The sequence below is a fragment of the Typopeltis vanoorti genome, chromosome 2 (genome assembly GCF_054136105.1).
Source record: "Typopeltis vanoorti isolate ZY-2024b chromosome 2, IOZ_Tvanoo_1.0, whole genome shotgun sequence".
NCBI lineage: Eukaryota > Metazoa > Arthropoda > Arachnida > Uropygi > Thelyphonidae > Typopeltis > Typopeltis vanoorti.
This window is the reverse complement of record NC_143550.1, coordinates 123,830,371-123,850,909: the sequence shown is the minus strand read 5'-3', so window position 1 is coordinate 123,850,909 and position 20,539 is coordinate 123,830,371. Positions and strand designations below refer to the sequence as shown.

General features: G+C 35.5%; 1 protein-coding gene across 1 annotated transcript in view; it reads right to left on the bottom strand.

Moving 5' to 3' along the window:
* The window catches only part of Noc2 (Nucleolar complex protein 2), a 173,640-nt gene that overhangs the window by 107,777 nt on the left and 45,324 nt on the right, over positions 1 to 20,539 (bottom strand). Inside the window, exon 6 of the mRNA XM_090407937.1 lies at positions 7,560 to 7,735. Within this exon, the coding sequence (XP_090264063.1) occupies positions 7,560 to 7,735 (176 nt within the window). The remainder of the gene's footprint in view (positions 1 to 7,559; positions 7,736 to 20,539) is intronic.

Here is a 20,539-nt window from a genome sequence, read left to right as displayed (position 1 = left end):
TGGTGTTAGGAAGTGTCCAGTGGAATAACGATAGGCCCTCACTCCAGGTCATCACTTAGTACAAGTGGCTTCATTCTCTGTGAAATGAATCTCTCTCTCACACAATATAACTTTCTCAGTTCCCATAGCAGTGTGCTTCACAGCCCTCACAAGCTGTTCCTGCCCAATGCAGTGTGGTCGGCCTGTTCTTTGTCAGTCAGATACATTTTCTGTATCATTATTATAGCTATATGGATCTCATAATCTTCACACTGCATGTTAATCCATACAGTTAGACAACTCTCTTTCTTTCTCTCCCTCTAATGGTAAACACATGAATGTTGGCTATGCAGAGTGCCAGTAACCGAATTGGGCTTGCACAATTCTGCGGGCAGCGAGACGGTGTGCAGATGTTGTAATAGTATTCATGGAAAAGCTGTGTATATGAACAAGACACAAACTACATGACACTACACCAGTATGATAAAGTATAACTGCTTGTTAAATGTTTAAACTAGCCTCTGATGAGAAAAAATAATTAAATAAAATAAAAAATGTTTATATAATAAGCATAATAATAGAAAGGATAAAACAAAAATTATGGAACTATATCAAATGCACCTTTACAGTACTGTCGTTATTATTATTATGCGACACCTCCAAGGAGCCCAAGGACTCATCGAGGGAGGACACCTACTCTACAAATCTCCGTGTCCACCAGTCAATCCACCAAGTATAGTGAACTGCAACTACACAAACACCATCTACTGCCCACCACCATTAGTATTTTCAGAGACAATCACAAACATCCATGCCCACGACAAGATTCGAACACATAGCCTTTTGGCTAGAGAGCAGATATACTAACCACTTCGTCAAAAAAGGTCAGCATTAAGAATTTCTTGTGTTAGGGTAATGCCTTCATGTTCTGAATGCTATGTACACTGGAGATAAGTAAGACTCTCATCATCATTATCAAATTCTTGATATGTACCCTCAAGTAGCATACACAATATGATAGATAGTACATGAAAAACAAGAATCATTACTAACTTCCTATCTACAGTTTTCCTCCAAATCAATCTGTTACCTGTCAAGACTCCAACATCAGATTTTATATTTCTATCTTCTGAGGCACTTTTTGCTGTATCAATTCACCTATATCTTGGTCTCCCTCTGAGGATTTTTTCTTGCCAACCTGGCAGAGAACACTTGTTTTGGTAATCTTTCCTTTCTCATTTTGTTTAAGTGACAATACCAACTGAGATTAGCTCTGCTAACAATGCAAAGTTATTTCCTAATATCCTTGTTTTTAATATGATACTGCCACTGATGCCAACTGTTCACGCCTCTAATCTTTCTCAGGATCATATCTGTGGTCTCTAGTCTTTGGTCAAGTGTTTTATTTCTAACCCAGCACTCAGATCCACATACTTTTATACTTTAACTAATTTCTCTCTTATTCTATATAAATTTATTCATTTGACTTCCTACCATACCAGCTTTGTTGATTCTGTTGTCTACTTCCATATTTAATTTACCATCTTCACTAAAAAGCGTGCCTAAGTAGCTGAAATGTTTTACTTGTTTTATAGGTTCTCTATTCACAATGCAGTTGATATTTTAAATGCTTCTGCCTATTTTCATTGTCTATGTCTTGTTATTGCTGACCTTCATACCATATCAATTACAACAGTTATTCAATTTAGTCATGGAATCTTGCAGACTTGTACTGCATTTACTTAGAAGTATAACATCATCTGAATAAAATAAAGAGCTGAGTTTAACATCTCCAATTTTGATATCAGGTTTAATACCACTTTCTTTCATAATGTGATCCATATATAATGAATAACAGAGGGGTAATCTACATCATTGTCTGACACCACATTTAACATCAAACCATCTTCCTGTACTTCCTTCAATTCTAACTGCTGACTTACAACTCAAATAAAGACTAAGTATTATTTGATATAATGCCCCATTGATACCATACAATTATAGCATTTTGAATAGCTTTTTTTCTGGGTATCTTTTCATATGCCTTTTCCAGATCTACAAAACTTAAATACAGATCTTTGTTATATTCCCATGATTTCTCAACTATTTGTCATAAAGTGAAAATCTGAATCCAGCTTGTTCTTCAACAAGCTTCTCTTTCACAAACCTTAACTGTTTTTCAAGTATACTTGCATAAATCTTACAGGAACACTCAAGTAGGGAAATACTTCTGTAATTCTTATATTCGTTTTATTTCCCTTTTTATATATGGGAACTATGAGAGAGCTACCCCAATCAACTGGGGTAGCTCTCTCATAGTTCCCTCTGTCATGGCCTTCTGAACACTATGCAGTGCAGTCACTGTAAGACTTTTATACCTCCATACTTGAGCATTTCTGGTTGAATATCATCTACTCCCACTGCCTTTCCACATTTCAGGCTTTTTCTACTTCAAGTATGGATATGTATTCTTGATTGCATGCCTGCTGAGTGTTTTTTTACCACTGTGCTGTTCACTGATTGTTCCATTTCTATCCTTGCAGACAACCTCACCACATGCCTCTCTGGCTGGATCAATCAATGTTTCCTTCAGGATCTGCCACTGAATCTACAAGGTTTGGTTCCAGTTTCAAACCTTTTCATTTTTTCTTGATAATGTTTGTATACTTTAGACTACACTTCACATCTGAGAGCTGCTCAACTTTTATTCACTTTAAAACTTTCTTACATATTCTTCTTTTCAATATGAAATTCAATTTTATTCTGCTCAAAACTAAATAGTGATCGCTTCCAATTTCAAATCAGTACACTCTGGTGTCCTACACCAGGGAGAAAACATCACTATCAACAATAACATAGTCAATGAGTTTTTTTTCCCTTATTCCTTGCCTCTTCTCTCCATGTGAATTTGTGCACATTTCTGACATTCCCCTAATGTATGATATGCCATTTTGTAATTTTTTTTTACATTTCACGGCATTATTGTGGATAATCTTGTGAATTGATTTTTTTTGTTGTAGACATATTTTATAAAGGTTTGGTTAATAATTTCGTACTCATTCTTCAGAGTCTGCTCATTGGAGCAAAGCTGTTAGTGCTCTATGTTTGGGGGTGCTGATGGTCTCTATTTTTTGTCTTCGATGGTGGTATGAATTTTTGTGTATATATTGGAGTGTGTGTGTGTTAGGTTTACGGTAGACAGTGAAGGGAAGATGTGACAAGGGTGTCTAGAAAAGGAAGAGAGTTGTTTTCAATCTTGATGGTAAATTGGATGCATTCGTTCTGTTTGTTCAGGTGGCTTATTAGGAATGTACTTAATATTTGGTAGCCGTGGAGCAACCTAATCTAATTTTTAGTTATACAGGGTGTTTCAAAAAGAATGTCCCGATTTGAAAATTGTAACTGTGGTGAGCATTTTAATTGTAATTGTGGTGAGTGAAACTTTAGGCCTTAAGAACAAATCTGACAACACGCCCCAACTCAAAATCACCAGAGTTAAAAATCAGTACTATCACAATAAGAAGCTTGAATGGCAAAGAAATGGAGCTAGCTGAGGAATTGGATAAGTACCAGATCGACATAATACGGGTGACTGAAACAAAAAAAGACAAAAACTGGCTAGATCTTTCTGAGCAATAAATACAAAATGTTATATACAGGCAATGACAATCAAGAAAAAGAAGGAGTAGCCATAGTATTCAACACAAAATACGAGGCTAATCTTCTTGAATGGTAGCAGTCTCAAGTAGAGTGATGTGGGCAAATATGAGAATGGGGAACTGGACAATCAGACTTATTTGTGCCTATGATCCCACAGAAGGTTCTACTATGGTAGAAGTGGAGGAATTTTTTGATGCTTTAGAAAAAGCAACTGACACAATGAAAAAGGAAATTTTGGTCCTTGTTGGGGATCTAAATAGCAGATTAGGAAATTATTGTCACATACAAAAATATTTTCGGAAAATTTGGAGAAAAGAACAAAGCTAATAATAATGGCAAATATCTGTTGGATTTCTGCTCAGGTCATGGACTGGTTATTACTAACACCATGTTCCAACATAAAAATGTGCACAAATTCACATGGAGAGAAGCGGCAAGGAATAAGAAAAGTCTCATTGACTATGTTATTGTTGATAATGATGTTTTCTCCCTGGTGCAGGACACCAGAGTGTACAGAGGATTTGAAATTGGAAGCGATCACTATTTAGTCTTGAGTAAGATAAAATTGAATTTCATATTGAAAAGAATAACATGTAAGAAAGTTTTAAAGCGAATAAAAGTTGAGCAGCTCTCAGATGTGAACTGTAGACTAACATACACAAAGATTACTGAAGAAAAAATGAAAGAGTGAGAACAGGAACCAAACCTTGGAGATTCAGTGACAAGCATTGAAGAAAACCCTGATTGATTCAGCCAGAGAGGCATGTGGTGCGGTTATCTGCAAGGATAGAAAAATCAGGACTTCACGGTGAACACAGGAAGTTAAAGAGGCAGTGAAGGAAAATAAGAAATCATATCGAAACTTCCTGGCAAATAAGTCAGCTTTTACTCTTATAGAATACAGAGACGAATGTAAGAAAGCGAAACACTGTGTTAAACTAGCTAAACAAAAGTCACGGGAGGACTTTGGGAGGACTAAGAGCCCACAACATCAGAGTGGTCTTCAAACCAACCACCAACATCAGACAAGTTTTAGGATCTCCAAAAGATAAAGTTCCGTTCTACAAATATCCAGGAGTATATTACATTCCCTGCTCCTGTAGTCTTGCCTACATCGGACAAACTTCACGAAGTTTAGAAATTAGACAAAAAGAACATGTTGGTGATGTAAACCACAACAGAAGCATCTCTTCCGGCTTAGCACATCATTTCTGCACGTCTAACCACACGATAGATTGGCAAAACAGCTCCATGCCATATCTCGATGACGACTACAGACATCGTGTATTTAAGGAAGCCACAATAGTACTAATAACCGGCGGAAACCTCAACAGAAATCAGGGTGTAATTCTAAACAGTTCGTGGAAAAACTTGATCCTCTCTCTCAATCAATCTGAACTACAGCTAGCCAGTAATCACATTACAAGTCTACAACAAACACGCATGTGTGATAATGAATAAGAACAATAAGTCATCTCTGTCATGCGAAACGTGTAACCATAGATACTAGTTTGGTTTACAACGTTTTTTATGTTCCTTTTATTTGCATTTACTAACTTTCATATCTACAAAATACCTTGAAAAAGCCAGACAGTTTGCTGGCAAAACTGGTAGGTTTTAATAAATGTTTTTTATTGTAAAATACTGGTCTGTATTAATAAAATTGTATTCCTATTATAAAACGACCAAAAATGTATACTTTAAGGCGTTAGAGATGATAAAAGTGACATGAAAACAGGAGAAAAAAGATATCCTTGAAGTATGGAGTAATTACTTCAAGGAATTAGAAATTCCTTGAAGAATTTCAAGAATTTTCAAAAAAAGAGGAATTAGAGAGAAATTAGTCGGAACACTAAATTAGCTGTATACAAGACAGTGTTCAAGCCAGTTTTAACTTATGGATCTGAGAGCTGGGTCAGAAGTAAAACACTTGACCAAAGATTAGAGACCACAGATATGAGAATCCTGAGAAAGATTAGAGGCGTGAACGGATGGCATCAATGGCAATATCATATTAAAAATGAGGATATTAGGAAAGAACTTGACATTGTCGGCATCCAGGAGTGTGTTAGCAGAGCTAATCTCAGATGGTATGGTCACTTAAACAGAATGGGCGAGGAAAGATTAGCAAAAGAAGTGTTCTCTGCCAGGTTGCCAGGAAAATGACCCAGAGGAAGACCAAGATATAGATGGATGGATACGGTACAAAGTGCCTTAGATGATAGAAATATAAGATCTGATAATGTTGGAGTCTTGACAAGTAACAGACTGATTTGGAGGAAAATTGTAGATAGGAAGTTAGTAATGATGTAAATTTTTCATGTAGTAATATCATATCCTGTACACCCCTTGAGGGTACATGTCAGGAATTTGATGATGAATCTAATTATTTGAAATCGGATCATTCTTTTTAAAACACCTGTATATAGAGAATATATTTCCCTTCTACAGCAGGACTTTGCTGAAGATATATTCTCTCATAAAGTAAAAGGATATTGGATTTTTGTGCTTAGTGATCAGTTAGGAGAACTTTCTTCCATAAATTACCTCTGAAAAGACATCTGATATTTTCTCTTTCATTTTCTCAAAACTACAAAGTGGTTATGAGGTCTTACAGCAATTTAAATGAAACGTGCATGTTACTGTATATAAAAGAAGTTTTAACGATATTAAATTGTACCAAATTACTCGGGCCAAACATAACACACTATCATTAGTGAAAAGGCAAACCAGATAATGAATTTCTCATTCATAGTATGAGCTACACATCTGAGAACTGATCACAAGAAATTAAAGTGTAGTTTAAAAAAAAATGCTAATAATAATTATTATTATTTACAATTGTTGAGAATAAGAATCTCTCAAACGTTTGGTAAAGATATCATTCTGATTCAAGTTTGAGCTGTGCTGAGGCCTCATAACTCTTTAAATAATCTTTCTAATTTGAAAGATTTTGTAGCCTGTGTCAATGTATTGTATCAGACCTAGATGTATGGCATAAACATGTAGAGGATGTAGTATACTGTTCTTGAATTTTTATCTCAATCAAATGCCCAACTTGTCCAAAGTATTTGAGACAGCATTCACAAAGCACTTAGTAAACTCTGATGAGAGAGAGAGAGAGAGAGAGATGAAAGTTGATCCTTAGTAGAATAGTAATAAGGTGAACAGTTTATTGATGGGAAAAGAAGAAGACACATGGTTGTATTTTCTCAGAATTCCTGCTTGAATTCTTATCTCAATCAGCCCAACTTGTCCAAAGTATTTGAAACAGCATTCACAAGGCACTTAGTAAACTCTGATGAGAGAGAGAGAGATGAAAGTTGATTCCTAGTAGAATAGTGATAAGGTGGACAGTTTATTGATGGGAAAACACGTGGTTGTATTTTCTCAGAATTCCTGGATTTTTGTAAAAGCACATCCTAATTTCTGCTAGCAATTCTAGCATGCATGCCTCATACCATGAATGTGAAATCTGTTCAACATTAGTTTTACCTTTTGAACTATTCATAATAACTGATGATGGTATGTTATTTTCAGACAAAATATTTATAGTTCAATAATCATTAAAACTTTCTTGTGTATATCTGTTAAAAATTATTTATCTATGTCACAAATATCTTTAAAATCATAGTGTGAAAATTAATCAATTATAAGCAAGCTACCTTGGTTCTGCTAAAGATGGTCAGCACAGATAAACTGTAAAAATCCTATAACTATATACTATGGTTTTATTTTTTGTTTGTTATATGAAAGTTGGAGCAAGCTAAAGGAAGACTTTATAGTCAAAACTAAAAATGAATTAACCTTGAAATTCTCAAGGTTAATTGAATTGACTGGAAAATGCCTTGAAAATTTTCAGTTCAGCTGGAGAAATCAAACAATTCTTCACTGTTAACTGAGAAATGTGGAGTACTTACCCGGATAACATCTGCTAAATATGATTTAACAGGTGGCATAACTTTTTTCCAAGCTTTACTTTTTGCTGGTTCTATATTATGACCTTCCTTATAAAATCCAGGAGGAGGAAGCTTCAACATTTTATGTATTGCTGGTAGGAGGTTAGTAATGCACAACTGAACAACTTCATTGAATACTGTAAGAGAAATTAAATAATATGCAAATAATATAAAGTAAATCAATAACTAAAGATGAACCCAAATTATTCAAAACTGATTTATGGTTATTTCAAAATTAGGCAAGTAATAGAAATGAGTCTTTTAAAGGTTAAAAATTAGATAACTAGAAGTTAACTAGCTACTAGAAAAAAAATTCAACCTCATCAGTACTGAAAGTAAAATCAATGAAAAAAATGTAGATGGAGCTGGGAACAAGAGAGAGAAAACATAACTGGTGTCACTGAGACACAAAGAACAAGTGAAGCGAGATCCCAATAAATAATAACTGATCGATTTGGACTAAGACTAGTGAAAGGAAAGAGCAACTATATCAGCATGTTTCATGTATTGTATTTATTGCTACACACGAAGATAAATTTCTTGAAGGGAGATACATTTGAGTAGAGTAATACAGGCAAATTTTAAAACAGAAAAGAGGAAAAGTTATAATTTAATTAACAATGCCAGAAACAACTGTTACAGCAAAAGAATTCTTGTAGCTATTAAAACGTTCGTTGCCACGCTCCTCGCACATAGTTTGTCACCACACGCCAAGCACTTTCACTTCTTCAAGGTCAATACGAGTTGCTATACGAGGATATTTGCAGTTGGCTTGTGATGCTCATGGTTTGCTGCCCGTTCCTCGGGCATAATTTGTTACCGCATGCCAAGCACTTCACTTCAAGGTCAGTACAAGTCGACCAACGAGTATACTCGTAGTTGGCAGCGAACATGTTAAAACAGTCCAAAAGAGGGGAAAAAAAATTGAAGAGAAGTAAACAGAAAAATAGAAAATAAATATTAAAAATAGTAAACGAATGAAAATGCTTAGAGGAAATTCAGAGTAAAAAGAGGTAGAATTAATGAATTAATAGCATTTGGATTTGTGTTATGGACAGATACTAGCCTTTTTAGTAAGTGAAATACTAAAAAGAAAAAAAAATATGATTAAATTACTAAGTACATGATTAGGGAATTGCATGTTATCACAACATGCTGCATTTGAGCAGAAGGAATATCTTCTTCTTTGGCATTTGTAAGTGGTTGTGCTCACTGCTGGTCAACGTTAACAATTCAAGCGAAATTTTAAATTAATATGTACAGAAGCCATTGGTAAAAATATCTACTGGACGGAATGCATGTAAAAATAATAAAATCAAATTTAATGAAAACAAACTGAGCTGCAGAGCAGAGTGCCCTCCCTCAATGAGTCCTTGGACTCCTTGGAGGTGTCATCACTTTGCAACTCAGTTTGATTTTATTCTTTTTGCATGTATTTTGTCCAGTAGATAATTTTTACCAATAAGAAAATGTATTGAAAGTTCTTTGCAAGTAAGTCAGCATGTATTCTGAATACAGAGGAAAAATGTAAAAAAGCAAAGCAATGTGTAAAATGTAGCTGAACAGAAGTGAAAGACTGGTAAGAAAAAGAAAAAAAAAGAAGATAATGTCATAAAGATGGCAAAATGTTCCGAAACTATTAAAAAGCTTAGAAATAGAGGAAAGAGTACTGTCAAAGAAAACAGAAACAAAGTGGTATGAAAACTGAAGCTATTCTAGATGTCGGGAATAATTACTTTGAAACACTGCTAAATGAAAGAAGTGATAGAACAGTAATTCAAAACATTCAACAATGCAATCAGGAGTAGGTATTAATACTAGAAATAAAAAAAAAATGTGCATTAAAAAACTTAAGACATTTGGAATTCAACCTTCTGACTAGGCAAGTAGTAAAACTCTGACATTATCTAAAAAAAAAATGAATACAAGAATTACAGAAGAATTTCCTTACTGAGTGTTGCAGGTAAGATTTATTCAAGTGCACTTGAGAAGAGGCTAAGAAAAATTGTGGAGGAGAAACAAGAACTGTGTTTGTGCCAAAAAGAGGATTGTCAAGATCGAATTTACACTTTAAAACAGAAAGTTGAGAAATCATAGCAATATAACAAAAATATGTATGTGAAGTTTTGATGTGGAAAGGGCATATGGCAAGGATCCAAGAAAAAGATGTTCAAAACGCTACAATTATATGATATAAACAGGACATCGTATTGAGCAATAAGTCAGCAGTTTGAAAATCAGGTGTGAGACAAGGGCACACATTATGAAGAGAAGTGACACTAAACCTATCAAAACTAGAGATGTTAATTGCAGCACTTTACTGTATGCAGCTGATGTCATACTCTTAAATAAATCCAGTACAAGTCTGAAGATTCCTTAACTAAACTGAATAACTGCTGTAACAAATTTGGTAAAAATCAGCAATACAAACAGAGTAAGAAAATATGCAGGAACACTGAAATCATCAGCTGCTGAACGAGAAACCTATAGAACTAGTAAATTTTAGCTATTTAAGCACAATTTGAAGTGAAGATAGCAAACTGAATTTGGTGGGGAATTAACTGAATAACTATATAAGGAAGAGGAATTAGTCAAAACACTTCAGCAGCTGTACACAAAACAGTGTTCAAACCAATTTTAACCTACAAATATGAGAGTTCTGAGAAAAATTAGTGAAATGGAGAGATGGCATCAATGGCTGAATCATATAAAAAATGAAAATATTACAAACTTGATATGCTAGCATTCGTAGAAGAGTGATTAGAGTTAATCTGATATCTGAGATGGCATGTTCCTTTCTTATTCTGTTAGATACCAGGATGTCAAGAAAAAAAGCCCTGAGTGAGACCAAAACATAAGATGCAACAGTATTGGAATTCTGACAAGACAAACTAATTTGGATGAAGACTGTGAATAGGAAGTTAGTAATAATGTAAGTTGATCATGTAGTGTTAGATATCGAATGGAGAACTTCTTGACAAGTTATTCATTCAGGATGGATCTAACATGTAAGCCTTACAAAATAACAAAGAAAGTTGCATAATACCTACTTACCAGCGGAAGGTGAGAAACACTTAAGTTGTTGTATGTAAAAGATCAGTATGCGTAATGCATTGGAATTATTTATTGTAAAACGGAAAGCTAAAATCAAGAATTATGTCAGATTAGCAATTCATGTAAAGGAATAATGGCTTAATTTATGTATTATTAAGCTATCATAAAATCGTAAGTCACCAGGTAAGACATGACTAATAGGATCAACGGTCACATCTAAGCCGCAAGTGCCTGTCGTAACGCTGAAGGCTACAGCTTACGGGGAAGGCTGATGTAAGCGCCTTTCTTCGAAAACAACACCTAATAGCAAGGAGGGAAAGCAATGTAAGTTATGGATCGTGGGAAAAAACAATACAGAAAAAGAGGGTGCTGAGAAAGAATATTTAAGGCAATACGCGCCAAGCTCTAGACTTTTTTTTTCTGTTTCTTCCGGGATTTTGGAGATTGAGGACGCTAGACGAGTGATCGGAGATAGGACAAGCCGAGAGTACTATGTCGACGGACAGCCAGCCGTATTCATGACTTGTGCTGAGAGGCATTCCGCGGAGACCCGTACGAGAATCAACAGCTCATTCAAAATGGTGCCAAATGCTGAATGACCCACCCGAGTGAGCGGAGAAGGCTCATAGTTCCAGCCATTTCCTGATTTTTGTGTCCGGTAGCAGAGAAAGGAACAGCTCAGTCACGAGACCTGACCCAGAACCAGCCAAGATGAAGGATGACCAGAGCAACACGTGGCAAGTAATAGACCTTTAGGGGGGGACTTGGTAAAGTAAGGATCCTTTTGTTTTATATCGTGAGATTGTTTGAAGGTAGAATTTGTGTCTTGATAAAGCAAGACTGAGGACATTTTAGAGAACTTTGACAGGATAGAGTAATTAATACAGCCAATTCTATTAGACAAAGAATTGTATAGGATAAATCTCTAACTTGTATATGATTGAAGTAGTGAAAACCCTTTGTTAATTGAGTAAATTTAAGTAAGAAAGAATTGAGTTGTGAAATATCTATTTAAAGTAAATGTGAATGAAGGAACTCGACTTGAGTGTGACATTGTTTAATTATCCATTTGTATTACATGATTTTGCATGTCAGTTTATGTAAGAAGGTTATATTAGTATTGAATAGTTTGTATAGCTTAGCAATTCAGAAGTTTTGATAACTTAATACAAGATTTAAAGTATCTATCTGTCTTTTAGCATTAATAAACATGTTTTGTTACTTTAACCTGAGTCTTGCCTGAATTAGAGGTGTCAAACTACCACTTGTGAAAATAGAACCAAATAGCAGGAAGGAGTTTAGATAATTATATAATTGCGATTAGATCTTAGGTCACGACTGCAAGGTACCGAGATTTATATACTAGCGTGTGAATTCGAGATTAACACATATGCCTAAAACTTAGGAATATTTCCCTAGGCTTGGATTATATTCTTGTTATAGGAAGCTGGCTGGCGCAGTTAAAATATAAATTTGCCAGTTTCTGAAGAGGAAATATCCCTAGGAGCCAAACCGGGTTACATATTAAGGAGAAAGATATAAAATTAAAGTAGAAGGATATAGAGAGAACTGGATCATACTAAATACGTACTCTAATAAAGAAACGAAAATACAGAGACGTAACAGTAGTAATTATTATAATATCTTGTACACATCAAGAATGTGAAGATGATGATTAATTATATTTTGCAGCTATCTCAGACTAAAATAAAAAATGAAACAAGTTACAAGAATTACAAAGTATATTAATTTAAATACAAATATAAAAGAAGTGCAATACCATTGGTGGGTTATTATGACAGCTGCATATACAAAATGCACTATTAAAATCAAAATGAAGAACTTAAATGTCTTAAGAATAAACATACAAACTTTTTTTTTTGGTGGTGGTGGTGGTTTGCATGTGATTCATTTCCCAATATCTACCCTATAGATATAAAATGATAAGCCTTTTTATGAAGCCTTTTTGTGTCACGTTTTCTGTCAAGTTATTTGAAAACGTTTTGAAACTCAGGGGTTACCCTGAGTATCGAGTCTTCAAAATTCAAGGAGAACCGGCCTACCAGTCCGGAACTTGAGGGGGGGGGAAGAACACCCCCCTTTTTGCGTCATCAGAAGGAGAACTGGCCTACTAGTCTTGAACTTGGGTGGGGGGATGCTGGGGGGGACACCCTCCTTTCGAGTCTTCAAAATTCAAGTCATCAGAATTCAAGGAGAACCAGCTTACCGGTCAGGAACTCGGGGGGTTGGGAAGCCGTAGGCGCAAAGGGGTGGGGGCATAGCCCAGCTAGTATCTTATAAATACCTGAATTCTTTAGGGATCACCGTATAGCAGAAATCATGCAGAAATTTACTGGATTGAAGACAATTTTTATGTTATACTGTTTGTTTATTGTAAGATGTGGCCTGTTCCCTTGTTTACATTTTTTTTAAATATAATTAATCACCTCTGAAGTTGTGATTTTCTTGATTATTAGATGGACATAGGTTCTTTGTTATTAACTGAATTAGCATTATAGCTATTTTTAATTAAGATATTCTTTAGATATTCAAAGCTATTGGTGTTTTGCTTCTTCTCGTCACAATATATATATATATGTGTGTGTGTGTGTGTGTGTGTGTGTGTGTGTGTTAAAGATACCAAGCAATTTTATAAGCTAGGTTTTTAATCCTATATATATATATATATATATATATATATATATATATTCTGCCCCTAAGGATATTGATGATGCCAATTTCTATGCTGAGTGGGAAGGAAAAAGGAGATTACATGTAGGTATGTTTCTGTATTTATATTTCTTTAAGTTACTTTTTTCCCATCATCTTTACAATAAAGTTCTCTCATTATGTCCTACATCTACACCAAACTCAAATCCAGTAACTCTAGATGAAATTGATGCAGCCCTCAAACTAACAAAAACAGGTAAAGTTGCTAGGCACTGGTGGCATCCATCCAGATTTTCTTACTCATCTTGGCCTAAGAGCAAAAACATGGCTATCTCATTTCTTCTTCTCTTCAATAATAAATGGCTCTTAAACCTTTGGCATAAATATCAAATATAATAGCCTTGCCAAAACCCAACAAATCAACTGATGATCCCAACAACTATTATATTGTAGAATTGCTCTACACTCCTAACAAACTTTTTGAAAATATTATCAATATCACTATAATTTTTCCAAAAATAGAATCCATCTTACCCAATGAACAGGCTAGGTTTTAGATCTGGCAGAGGCTGCAACCAGATCATGGCCCTCACAACCCACATAGAAGCTGGATATTAAAAGGGTTTAAAAACAAGTCCTGTTTTTAAACTTTTAAGGTTTACTGTATAAAACAATGAACTGGGGTGCTTAAGGCTCAAAGCTATATAACTGAGAGGAGACCTCCACATAGCCTTTAAAGGAATGTGGAGAATCGACCAGGGCTTCTGACCTAATGTCCAATCCTCACCCTCTCGTGGTGCACCATGTTGAGTATCTACCTGGATACTGAACAAACGAGGATGGCTGGCAATTTAGGATTTAGCTGACCAAATTGTATTCTTATTGGCTTAAACCAGTATACAAAATGATGGTATATGACAAAATTTCATGCCGGCTCAAGTGTCGCCCAGTTAAACAAGGCCCCCGTTGATTTCGGCAGGAAACCATGAGGGGCCAAGGGGCTCTCATTTCGAAGTTTTATTCCTGTGCCAAGCCTTTTCTGAGGACGGGGAGAGTCGCATTCTGTGAGCAGCAGTTCCGACGAACAGAGCGAACAGTGAAAAGTCAGTTACTGGAACAACTCTGAAAGCACACACAAACTCAACATCACTAGAGTTAAAGATCGGTACTATCAACATAAGAAGCCTGAATAGCAAAGAAATGGAGCTAACTGAGAAATTAGATAACTACCAGATCGGCATAATAGGGGTGACTGAAACTAAAAAGACAAAAACTGGTGAGATCTTTCTGATCAATAAATACAAAATGTTATATTCAGGCAATGACAATTAAGGAAAAGAAGGAGTAGCCATATTATTCAACACGAAATACAAGTCTAATCTTCTTGAATGGCAGGCAGTCTCAAGTAGAGTAATGTGAGCAAATATGAGAATGGGGAACTGGACAATCAGGCTTATTTGTGCCTATGGTCCCACAGAAGGTACTGCTAAGGTAGAAGTGGAGGAATTTTTTGATGCTTTAGAAAAAGCAACTGACACAATGAAAAAGGAAAAGTTGGTCCTTGTTGAGGATCTAAATAGCAGAGTAGGAAATGATTGCGAGACATACAAAAATATTTTTGGAAAATTTGGAGAAAAGAACAAAGCTAACAATAATGGCAAATACCCGTTGGATTTCTGCTCAGGACATTGACTGGTTATTACTAACACCATGTTCCAACATAAAAATGTGCACAAATTCACAAGGAGAGAAGAGGCAAGGAATAAGAAAAGTCTCATAGACTATGTTATTGTTGATAGTGATGTTTTCTCCCTGGTGCAGGACACCAGAGCATACAGAGATTTGAAATTGGAAGTGATCACTATTTAGTCTTGAGTAGGATAAAACTGAATTTCATATTGAAAAGAATGACATGTAAGAAAGTCTTAAAGCAAATAAAAAGTTGAGGAGCTCTCAGATGTGAACTGTAGACTAAAATACAGAAAGATTATTGAAGAAAAAATGAAAGAGTTTGAGAACAAGAACTTTGAAGAAAACCCTGATTGATTCAGCCAGAGGGCATGTGGTGAGATTGTCTGCAACAATAGAAAAATCAGAACTCCATGGTGAAGGAAAAGAAGAAAGCACATCAAAATTTCCTGGCAAATAAGTCAGCTTTTGCTCTTAGAGAATAAACAGAAAAATGTAAGAAAGCTAAACACTGTGTAAAACTAGTTAAACAAAAGTCATGGGAAGACTTTGGCAAGAACAATGAAAATAAATATCAAGAAGGTGGTTAAGATATCCTGGAGGTTGTTGAAGAAGCTTAGAAATGAAGGAAAGAGTGCAGTAAAAGGAGTTAGAGATGATAAAGGTGACGTGAAAATGGGAGAAAAAGATATCTTTGAAGTATGGAGGAATTACTTCGAAAAATTGCTAAATGAAACAAGCAGTGATAGCACAGTGGTAAAAAAAGACTCAAGAGGCATAGAATCAGGAATACATATCCATACTTGAAGTAGAAAAAGCCATCAAAGGCTTGAAATGTGGAAAGGCAGCAGGAGAAATTCGATCCAGAAATGCTGAAGTATGGTGGTATAAAAGTCTTACAGTGGCTGCCCTGCATAGTTCAGAAGGCCTGGACAGAGGGACGAATTCCTGATGATTGGAGTAGAGCTCTCTTAGTACTCATATATAAAAAGGGAAATAAAACTGAATGTGAGAATTACAAAAGGTATCCCTACTGAGTGATCCAGGCAAGATTTATGCCAGTATACTTGAGAAATGGTTGAGAAGGATTGTGGAAGAAAAGCTTGGTGAAGAACAAGCTGGATTCAGGCCTAATAAAGGCTGTGAACATGAAATCTTCACCTTACGACAAAAAAGAGTAGAGATATCATGGGAATATAACAAAGATCTGCATTTAAGTTTTGTCGATCTGGAGAAGGCATATGACAAGGTGCCAAGAGAGAAGCTATTCAATACGCTATAGTTATACGGTGTCAATGGGGCATTATATCAAGCAATACTTAGTCTTTATTTGAGTTGCAAGTCACCAGTTAGAATTGAAGGAAGTACAGGAAGATGGTTTAATGTTAAATCTGGTGTGAGACAAGGATGTACATTATCCCCTCTGTTATTCATTATCTATATGGATCACATTATGAAGGAAAGTAGTATTAAACATGATATCAGAATTGAAGATGTTAATGTCAGCTCTTTGCTTCATGCGGACGATGTTACACTTCTAAATAAACCCACTACAAGTTTACAAGATTCTCTGACTAAATTGAATAACTGTTGTAACAGATATGGTATGAAGGTCAGCAATAAAAAGCCAAAGACAAAGAAAATAGGCAGAATCACTGAAAATGTCAACTGTGTTGTGAATGGAGAACCTGTGGAACAAGTAAAACATTTCAGCTACTTAGGAACGATTTTTAGTGAAGATGGTAAATTAAATACAGAAATAGACAACAGAATCAATAAACCTGATATGGTAGTAGGAAGTCAAATGAATAAATTCATATGGAATATAATAAATTTAGTTTAGTCCTTTATGCAAGTGTGAGCAAACAAAGTTTGCACCTGAAAATATCTTCAGGACTAGGGTAAGGTAGTACAACACTGGGAAACTCCCAGCAAAGGTGGAGCAAGCTAACATCACTCTTATCTCAGTATCTCCCATAATGCAAAACACATCTCCTCACGGATATGTACAATGTTATGCATTAAGAGAAGGGCCACTACCCAGACTAGTTTCGACCTTTATTGAAGTCTCTTCAGTGGGAGCCATGCCCAGAGGTGGAGTACCAGGCAGAAGCAATGGCAGGTCATCTTTACCTATAGGAGTTTCCAAACGATGTGCCACCTTTTTATTAAATTACTCTGGATTTAGAGAAAGATGTTGAAAGTTTATTTTTCCCTTGTTTAGACTATAATAAATTTAGTTTTAATCCTTTATCCAAGTGTGAGCAAACAAAGTTTGCACCTGAAAATATCTTCATAACAGGGGTGAGGTAGTACAACACCGGGCAACTCGCAGCATGAGAGTTAGTTAGCTTGATGTTGTACTACCTTACCCCAGTCCTGAAGATATTTTCATGTGCAAACTTTATTTGCTCACACTTGGATAAAGGATTAAACTAAATTTATTATAGTCTAACCAAGTGAAAAATAAACTTTTTCATCATATGGAATAAGAGAGAAATTAGTTGGAACACTAAATTAGCTGTATACAAGACAAGCAGTGTTCAAACCAGTTTTAACTTATGGATCTGAGAGCTGGGTCAGAAGTAAAACACTTGACCAAAGACTAGAGACCGCAGATGTGAGATTCCTGAGAAAGATTAGAGGCATGAACAGATGGCATCAATGGCAATATCATATTAAAAACAAGGATATTAGGAAAGAACTTGATACTGTCAGCATTCAGGAATGTGTTAGCAGAGCTAATCTCAGGTGGTATGGTCACTTAAACAAAATGGGCAAGGAAAGATTAGCAAAACAAGTGTTCTTTGCCAGGTTGGAAGGAAAACGACCCAGAGAAAGACCAAGATATAGGTGGATTGAAAGAGTAAAGTGCCTTAGACGATAGAAACATAAGATCTGATAATGTTGGAGTCTTGACAAGTAACAGACTGATTTGGAGGAAAATTGTATATAGGAAGTTAGTAATGACGAATTTTTCATGTAGTACTATCATATCCCGTACATCCCTTGAGGGTACATGTCAGAAATTTGATGATGATGAACAAAGTACTGCCAATAAAACAAACTTCTAGAACAAATGCTCTCAAAATGAAAATAAAAGTTCACAAAAAAAGCAGAACATTTATCCTAGAGAAAGGATTGCTGGAATGATGCATCCTTGTCCCAGCTCTATTCAACAAGTACACAAGTGACATTCTTCCATCAGCAATCACCACCTAAGACAAACCTTCCAAGGCCTTGAGGAAACACTGAGCAAAGATCTGAGCTCACCGCAAAAAACACTTAACAGCTTTCCACTTAAATAACCACAAGGCACACAGAAAACTAGACTTTAGGACTCTAATCCATAAAAGTAATCCTTGCTACCTTGGTATCACATTTGATCACAGCTTCACATACCAGCAACATTTGGAAAAAAAAATAAGTTAAAGATATCTGCTAGGAATAACATCATTAACAAGCCTACAGGCACAACTTCGGGTTGCAATGTTTCGACTCTGAAACACTGCAACTGCAGCTGGCAGTTCTTTCCTGTGACAGTATTGTTCACCAGCCGAAGTCACTACAAGACTCTTGTGGACACGCACTGCTTAACATAACAATGAGAACCATTTGTGGTGCTTTAAGATGTACTATTCTTCTATGTTGCCTGATCTTTTCCCACATCACTCCTCCTTGCTTCAGAAAAGAGAAAGCTCAAACCATCAAAGAAATAAAATCAGAAATAACATGACCGTCCTATACATCAAGGTATCTCTCCAGCTCATCATCTTACCTCTAGATCTCCCATCTAGCTTGTGGAAATACCAGATGGTATCCTGGACTAGTGGAGAAGATTTCAGAATTAACGACAAACAATAGCTGATTACAGATCCAACATTTTTTTAAATATATGTGGCTCCCATTCATAAAAGGTTATTTATAAACCTATAGTACATTTTGTAACATGGGTGGGCTAGGAATACCCTCCTATTTTATCAATATTATATATACTTTTCATTTATTTTTTTACGGTCCGGAAGCCTGTTCTAGAGATCAGACATGGAACTTTTTCAAGCCACTTCAGGCCTCCAATAAGTGAGGTGGTGGTCTCGCACCGGGCGATGACATTATTGTCTCTCTCACCTAAAGACAATAAGAAACATCAATGCCCATTGCAGGATTCGAACCTGCAGCCTGTTGGTTGGAGAGCAGGTACACTAACCACTCAGCCAACCAGGCCAACTGTTAAACCTCCAGGATTCAATGTACCTTGACACCTCTGGAGTCAGCTAAACAGATTTACAACTAGACAAGGCTGCTATTCCCATTGCTTCCAAATTGTGCTGACTGGTTAACTGAACTGCATGTATAGCTTTGCTCATTAATTTCTTGTATTTTTACCCATGTGCTAAATAAAATTTATGTTGCTACACATATTCAATTTGGTTTGAGATGAAGATTAATATTTTGAGAAATTGAAGAGTTTTGTTATCTTCTATTTCAAGTACAAGGCAGATTCTACAAGCAAAAATGTTTAAATATAATGTAAATTCATAAAATTCTTACTTAGATCTTGGAAGATGTCATCAATGTCTAATCCACTTTTTTTTGGTTTGGTAGTATTCCACCAAGGCCTGTCATTCAAAGGATTCCATACAAATACTAACAGACTATAGTATGATTGACAAATTCATTGCTAAGCCTTCTTCTGTCAATATATTTTAGTGACAAATAAGAAAAAAAAAATTAACTAACATTAGAAGATTCTAGTGGTGCCTGAAGGGAAAGCAATATAGTTTCATCTCTCAGCTAAATATGTGAACAAATTAACATAACTCCACGAGTTCTAGATTAACGTTGTTTGCTTTTTTTTCTATAAAATGGCTGGAATTTTTGGTAGTGCTAAGTCTTGTAAATGTGTGTGTGTGGGATCAATTGTTTGGATGATAAGTTATATGAAAGGACATCTCAAGCATTCACAATTAAGTGTAACAGCACTTCCAATTTGTGTACTTCATTAGTCTTATTAATTTAAAGATCGATTCTCAAAATTAAGTGGTTCTTAGTTCCTCTGGATGAACTGCTTGATGAAATTGTTGATTTTGTTGTATGGTTGTATGCTGCCCATGCGATTCATATTCTGCCTTGCATAAAAAAATGTGACTGAGACAATAGCCCAGATCTTAAAACAGCAACATAAAAGCAACTGACACTATACTGTAATCACCAAATAATCTCCTCCCCTGCCGTTAAAGAAGTAAGACATTGACAGCTACATGAGAAAATTCAAATAAATATCTGAAATAAATGCAACACAAACTGACTTAATACTCAATGATACTTGGACTGCTCTTATAAAACAACAATAATTAACAAATTTAGCACCACTATTAAAATGAGACTGTTTTCAATGGATTTTACTTTCTGAATGATACAGAAATTGCTCTTTATATTTACATCTGTTTTAAAGTCTATTTTTGCTAATATAATCCTAAAGAGGAAGACCAATGAGTCTGTGAAACTAACATATTACAAATAACCGG